The sequence below is a fragment of the Hippocampus guttulatus genome, chromosome 5 (genome assembly GCF_054856545.1).
Source record: "Hippocampus guttulatus isolate MCC_2025c chromosome 5, RoL_Hgut_1.0, whole genome shotgun sequence".
In the NCBI taxonomy this organism is placed as follows: Eukaryota; Metazoa; Chordata; class Actinopteri; order Syngnathiformes; family Syngnathidae; genus Hippocampus; species Hippocampus guttulatus.
In genome coordinates, this window is record NC_141265.1 from 4,039,336 (window position 1) to 4,046,859 (window position 7,524).

General features: G+C 41.5%; 1 protein-coding gene across 1 annotated transcript; it reads right to left on the reverse strand.

Moving 5' to 3' along the window:
* Window positions 1-366: 366 nt before the first annotated feature.
* Window positions 367-7,237, reverse strand: npffr1l2 (neuropeptide FF receptor 1 like 2). The gene is made up of 3 exons (XM_086111398.1): window positions 6,910-7,237; window positions 2,821-2,920; window positions 367-1,378 (listed from the first exon to the last, which is right to left on the reverse strand). The coding sequence occupies exons 1-3, from the start codon at window positions 7,235-7,237 to the stop codon at window positions 367-369; spliced, it is 1,440 nt and encodes a 479-aa protein (XP_085967524.1).
* Window positions 7,238-7,524: the final 287 nt, after the last annotated feature.

Genomic DNA, 7,524 nt, shown 5'->3' on the forward strand with positions numbered 1-7,524 from the left:
TTTGCCTGTATTATGGTTGTTAGGAGGATAAGTGGCATAGAAAATACCTAGAAATATAGAAAATAATTATGACAGCTTTACATTTTTATGAAAGACAAATTCAAAAAAAGTTTAAGTAAAAATATTCTGGTTAAACTGTGTATTGGAGCCAACTTAATATTTTTAACTTCGGCCCCCTTGAAATCATTGGTTTACGTGACTCTATGAAAGAGTCAAAGAGAAGAAGTAAAATGAACAAATAAATAAATATCAGATTGCATTAAATAAATTATTTACACAGTCAAATGTAAAGTGTGACAGATTGCGTCATTTTTTTTCAATGCGTCAATGTTTCATTTTGGTTAGTTAGGTGTATCTTCAGTGAATTCAGTTATCCCATGCCTGATGCAGTGAAACCGACAGTGGGCTGTCCTTTGGCAACGCCTTACTGCAGCTGCCTTTCTTTTTGATTGTCGCCATTTCTATCCCTGGATTTCCTTGATGCGAAGCACCCCTCCCTGTCACGGCCCCCACACAGTCCTCCCTAGTACTCCTGTTCAGCTCATGTTTGTCGGTGTTGAACTGATTGTGGACTCTATTTCTCATGCCATATAACAGCTGGTTGTTGTAGCCACCGTTATTTTTGCAGTTGGTACCGTCGACAATTACTTGCACGGACCTCCGACTCCTAAGACATGCGGTCATCCTCCTCCACACTCGCCACTGCACTAGACCTGAAAAGGCTGAGGAGTTGCACACCGCCTGGAATCCTTTTTTAAAATTGTCATTGTAATAACCATAGATTATGGGGTTAATGCTAGAATTGGCAAAAGCCAGCCAGTGAGCAAAGGGGAAGATGTAGCTGTTCAATAGATCCAGTTGGTCCATTTCCAAGCCTCCATAGTCTGTCATCATCATGAGAGTCCAGAGTGGTAACCATGACAACATGAAAAGCAAGGTCACAAGGACCAGCATCTTTATCGTGCGAATTTTTTTCTGTGAGAACACCGTCTTACCCTGTCTCCTATCGCTGCCATGGATGTTGGCTTCCCTTGGCATTTCAGTAGCAACCACGGATGACCAGAGTTTGGCACCAATGGTACCATACATAAGTGTGATCACCGTCAGTGGAACCAGGTAGATATGAGTAAAAAGAAATGCAGTGTAAACCTTTGTCATCTTTGGGTTGGCAAAGTTTTCATAGCAGGTGTAGAGGGGTAGTGTGTGGTTGAAGTCAGCATCATCATTGTAGACCATGTAGTGCAAAGGGATTTCCTGCACAGTCAATGCAACTGCAGCTGGACACATGATCGCCATTGCGAGTAGCCAAATAAAAACAATAGCTAACTTGGCCGTCACCATGGTTGTCTTGTTGTGTAGGTACACGACGCAGTGACACCTGTTGGTGGGGGGAAGGGGGAATTAGTGGCTGTGACAGAAAGGCATATCCAAAAAGGCAGGTAAAGAAGTCCGATTAACGCTTTGCTTTTGCGCTTTTTGTGTGAATTTTGTTTTCCATCACATTTGGGAATGACAGGTTATAAAGGTGTTGCGATTTTATTCCTTTTTTTTTTCTTTTTGCTACAACACATGAAGACATTATCCTGTTTCAATTAGAGTCATGCACTTCACAATTGCATTGTATATTTTGGGCGCTCATAGTTCTCATTTTTTCTTGTCCTTGTCCTGGCACTTTTTAAGACCTACAAAAAAGTATCACACAATCTTCATTTTGCCTCATAACTTTTCACCATGTTCATTTCTAATGGGTTTTTTTCTCCATGTATTTCTTGTCGTGTATTCCCAGTTTGTATTTCTCGTGCATTGTATTCTCTTGTCCTTTGAGTTGACAAGCCATTGATGTGTTTCTCATTCCTTGCCTTTTAGGAATGAGAAAGCGTTTTTGATTGGTTTTTGCTTTTTCCTGGTTCGTTCTCACCAGCGTCCTTTGTTGGACTTGTGTTTTGTTTTGTTTTTTGTAAATACATATTTTTGGTGAAAACTCTTGTTTGTGAAATCCCCATTCTGTCTGGAACTTTTCCAGAAACCTGACACCGTCTATCGAAAGCAGGGATGCCCAAACTTTTTTGATCGAAGATCTACTTTTCGATCAACCAATCTCGCGCGATCGACCCGTTACCACGCACGTGCGCATACGCACGCACGCATGTACACACGCATGCCATGATGAGCAATAGCCTGACACTGAGGCACACGATGCACTTTTGCAGCCTGGTAACGATCGTAGTTCACGCGTACTATTTTAGAATGCTTCTCTCGGCCCTCCAGATTCCCATTCTTTGCCCGTTCCCTCTGTGAATTGTACAAAGCAAACTCTGAATGAGAATAATGATAATGATAAAAGATAGAGCGCAACATCCCGGATCACAAGCTCCAATTGTAGACTGCTGAGCGCTAACAACTTCCGGTGACGCGGTCACATGTCAGGTTAAAGATGACCTGCTTCATTTTATTTTCTTTTTTAAATACTTTTTGTGAAAGTGAGACTGATAGAATGATTAGGGTGCAGTGTGCATTAACACAAAAATATATTACTAACATGCACAGAGACACAAATGTTTGTTTGTCCCCCCCCCCCCCCCTCTATTACAACCCTCGGATCGATTTGGCACCAGTCCTTGATCTACTGGTCGATCGCGATCGACGTAATGGGCACACCTGATCTAAAGGCTTTTGGTTACTCTGCACTCTCAGGCTGGAATCACTTACAGAAAGACAAAAATCTCTCAGAACTGGGATGCTTAAATGTTTTTTAATCGAAATGAAAATAAAAAATGTTTAAGCTTGGATGTTTGAACAAAAATAATAGACAAAACAAACCTTTCGCTAGCGATTGCCACCAATGTGAAGACTGACGCAGAAACAGACACACCCTGCACAAAACCACTCAGCTTGCAGACGATGTTGGAAAAGGGCCAACCTGCAAAAGGAAGAAGACTTAAAATAGTATATAAAAAAATTTGGGTAAAATGTTTTCCCATTATGTCCGTTGATGAAGTTAACATTAATAACAGTATGATAGGAAGAATAGACAGCACTTGTGTTGTTTTCCAAAAAATTAATTGTTAAACACAGTGGTACCAACTTTTCTTCCGCCGTGAACCACTTCATGTAAGTCCATACCCTTGCCTACCCTTCAAGAAGGTCTCATGGTGTTGATGTTGAAAAGCAGATTTCTTTTTCTTCTTGGGCATCAGCTTTTGTGTCAAAGAATGCAGACCACAATGATTGAGTCCATTCAATTGAGTTTGGATCTTCTCATTGCAGTGGAATAAAAAACACAATAAAATACATATTTTCATTGCTTCAGCGAGCAGCATTGGCAGTACACTGATGGAATTTCTTGTTTTCAATGCCAAATAATTTTTTTTCAGTATCTGTCAAAAGGTGATGATAATGCTTAATGCATTATTGTTCTTACATTTTCAACAAATGCAGAGCAGTCTTCAATTCAATTCAATTCATGTACAAGTTCATTGTCAAATGTGCTCTGTATGTGCATATGAAATTTCTTCCCTCTCATTCTCAACAAGACTTGATTCTTTTTGCAGTCACTGATTCATTGTGAAATGTTAATCCGATATAACTTTTCATTCGAGGTCATCCATCAAAGAAATGCAGTAGTTGAAACAGTTTGATCCTTGAGGTCTTTGCTTTGATTAGTTTTATATTATGTACTGTCAGGCACGTGCGGTGCAGAGTAGGGGGCGGGTGTGCCTTCGGTGCCCTGGCACAGACCCTTTTTGGCCAAAGTGACCCTTTATCCCTTTTTATAAAGTGTCTGTGAAAAGCATTCTTGGCCTTTAAAAATATCAAGAATATAATTTCAATAAATATAATGTAATCATTATTATTATGCTACCCTCGTCATAAGACCTTCGGAGAAGACATCATATACTACCAGATGCGCGGCTCTTTCGAAGCTAAGCTGCTGTCAGTAAGTTGGTCGCTGCTCACTCCTATTGTATTGTTTAATTACGTTGTCTCAAAGTACACAAAGAGCTTACGACATACAGTAGTAGCGATTTTTGCAGAAAACCCATGAAAAACATGTCTCGTAATTAGAGAGAGCCTGTAGACATATTAGGGGTGTTCACACGGCACACATTTGCTCCGGCGCTGCACCGATGTATTTTGTTGCGATATATTTTGCACCGCAGCAAATTGTGTGGAGCGTTCACACGTACAAAGCCGCTGAAGCGTGTCTGCACCGGCACAGCGTCGGTGCAGCCCCACTTGCGTTCACACGGCAGTTTCTGCAGCGGAGCAAAACGACAGAAAACAAATGAGCTGTCGTGTTGGTTGTTTTTAAAACGTATACACAACTCAAGTGACTACTGGACAGGCACGTCCTTCTCCTTCTCGGTCTCCGTGCCTTCTGCTCGAGAGTGACCGCCCCCGAAAACGTAAATCAACGATGACTTCAATGACACTCAGAAAAGCAAACACGTAATGCGCCAAACAGAAAATCAAGAGAGGAAATCACAAAATAAATTATATGGGGGGCGGGGGGTTGTGAACACACAACAAAGAAACAAACTACACAAACAACTCCGAGACAGTCCAGTCTCCTACAAAAGGAAAGATGTTACCAGCCAAATCTTGTGTCGTTATTAAACAAACACATGACGGAAGTCCGACAGAGCACGAAAGCAAAGCATTCTCGCCGTACGTAAACTCTTCACAAGCATTTGCTCTGGAGCAAATTTAACCCAGTTGCGTTCACACGTGCAAATTTACACCGGTGCTGCTTCGCTAACGAGCATTTGCTCTGGAGCCTGAGGTGGATCAAATTTGGTCCGGTGTAAGCTGTTTTCCGGGGCTACGCCGGAGCTAATTTGCACGTGTGAACGCTCTACTGGGGCAGCCCCGGCGTAGCACCGGACCAAATCTTGCCGTGTGAACACCCCTATTATTATTGTTATTGCAAAGTGTCCTTGGGTGTCTTGAAAGGCGCTTATAAATAAAAAAATGTATTATTATTACAGAGTCTGATTGTGTTGGACTGTGTTGGCGAGCTGAATCGAAATGCAGTCACACAAGTCTCGTTTTCTTCAACTGTGAATGAGGTTTATCATCTTCCATTGATATTGTATTGATTCAGTGTGTCATTATTGTTCTTACATGGTTTTTGTGGTACAATATATACAATATACTATGTTTGTAGGAATTCTGCTTGGAGGATTTTTTTCAATGAAGTACTGTGTGTTTTGAATGCATATACAGTATATATTTATTTATTTGAGCGACTCATGATCGGAGTCTATAAATGGAATGAAATCTCTCTCTGTGTGTTTTGTATATTTCATTCTGCATTAGTGTCTGTCTCAACAAGGAGTCTCCAAACTGTCAGTGGTACAGCGGGTTATTCAAAGTAAGCCATTTCCAATGCATACTGGTTGTACAACTGGCTTCAGCAACTACCGTACTCTCCCATTTTTCTTGGTAACTTCTGCACTCTGACCGAAAGAGCCCAGCTGCAGCAATCTCTCCACAAATCCCCATCAGCCGAAGCATACCCCATCAGGTAAAACATACTTTTACTTTCCGCTGCTCCCTACCAAATACCTGTACATCAGGTGAGTACAATGACATGGGATCTTGTGGTGCTAGGTCACGTTCATCGGGAATATAAGCTTGTTCTAGATAAGAGGTTTTTGTCATTTTAGCCTTAAACAAGTGTGTAGAGCTGCCCGACGATATGTAAAACTCACTCCTCTCAGCTCTCCGATGGTGCAGGCACTCTGCTTCTCAGCTAATGACGAGGTGGTGGCACGGGCTTGAACCACAAGTGGGTGGACGATGCATGAACACCATCAATTATTAACATTCTTTTTGTTACTTTGGGCAACTGCCCCTCCAAAGGTCACTGCGCACCCTTGTATACTGTACCCTCTATATCGGAGGTGTCAAACGTACGGCCCGCGGGCCGTAATCGGCCCGCAAGGAGGTTTGATCAGGCCCGCGGATAATTTGAAAGTGAAAAATGCATAAAAGACACCGAATGAATATTTTTAATAAGGTGCAATTCATTGAATATCCGCTAGGGGGATACACTGTTTTTGTCAGACGAAAAGACAACATTGTTTTGATCAGAGAAGAAGACAACAGCAGCCTCTGTCACTGAGACAGACCCAACACAGCAGACGCTATCAAGGACATGTGAATACTTTATTCTTTACACATATTGTAGCACTCTCCTTAGTTTGTAAGGTGTAGGCAGGGATTACATTTAGATTTTATATGCTCGTGTAAATGGTTTAAAAATTCCTCTTTATAAATCTCGTTTAATCTTAAAAGTGCATGACTATATTTTTCAATACCAATTACTTGTTAAGGTTTTGTGCCTTTGTACAGTCAGTTGGTGCTTCATGAAATGTTTTGTCAAAGATATGTTCATTAAATGTCAACATTTTCCTAGTGTTCTTGTGCTTCTTTAGACCAAAACAAAGGCAAGACATATTATTTTGGTTATCTATAGCAGAGTATGGTATAATTTTTAATGGTCCGGCCCACTTGACATCTACCGAGGCCGTATGTGGCCCACAATGTGAAATGAGTTTGACACCCCTGCTCTATATGGTGCATGCGTTCACAGCCCACACATGCCTGCCAAGTGTTTGCCCAAGGACACCTCTGGAGCGTTCAAGATATTGACCAGCATCTCTGCACCCGTTCTCTCTTTCCATATCTTGTTCTTTAGCAAGATTCCGACTCCCAACCATCCGGTTCCGTATCCAAGTCCTTAAGAGTGGAGCTACTGCACCCACAACAGACCAAAAATATGGAAATTGGAATTAGCTTTCTGGAGAGATGCTAGTGTGCATCGTGACCACTGTTGAACGGTCTTTGAAAATGACACATAAAACATGTTTAAGCAGCCTCAGTATTGCACAGATGTTACTGTACCTGTTATGAGGTTGTCCACAAGTGTTGTCGGGATGCAGAAGATACCCACCAGGAGGTCACTGATAGCCAGGTTTAAGATGAAGAGGTTAGTGACTGTGCACATATGACGGCTTCCCAGGACAATCAGGCACACCAGAATGTTCCCCACCATACACAGCAAGAAGATGAAGATGTATGACAGGATATAGCTTGTAGCCACATAAAAGGAATGTTGATAATAGGGGAAAAACGTAATTTTCATGGACTCTTGGCTGGATTGAGAGGTTGTGTTATTTGCTGCGACTCCCATCTCCACCATTTCAGCTTGCAGCTTGTCCAGCAGTTCCATTCTTTCCTGGAGAGTAGAAATAGATAAGGAGAATAAGACAAACTAAAATAGACAGATTTAGACCCCGGTCTATATTGGGGCCAGGAACTCATTTGATCTGGATCCACCCTGACCTCAAGTGAAAGGTGCAATAATTGTATGGCATGAATTGAATATGCCTTCCTCACTTGGAGGAAAGCAAACAGCATTCCGATAGTTTGAACAAAAAGTGTAAATGAAGAATGACTGCTGTTAATATCATTAAAAGTACAGCTACAGCAAGTACTGAATATGAAGTCTTTTACTAA

Bases quoted from the DNA above. Each gene is read 5' to 3' on its own strand.
- npffr1l2 (XM_086111398.1), bottom strand. From the start codon at position 7,237: ATGGAACTGCTGGACAAGCTGCAAGCTGAAATGGTGGAGATGGGAGTC. The intron at 2,921-6,909 runs GTACAGTAACAT...TTCCTTTTGCAG, and splicing joins TGTGGACAACCTCATAACAG to GTTGGCCCTTTTCCAACATC. The intron at 1,379-2,820 runs GTTTGTTTTGTC...CCCCACCAACAG, and splicing joins GTGGCAATCGCTAGCGAAAG to GTGTCACTGCGTCGTGTACC.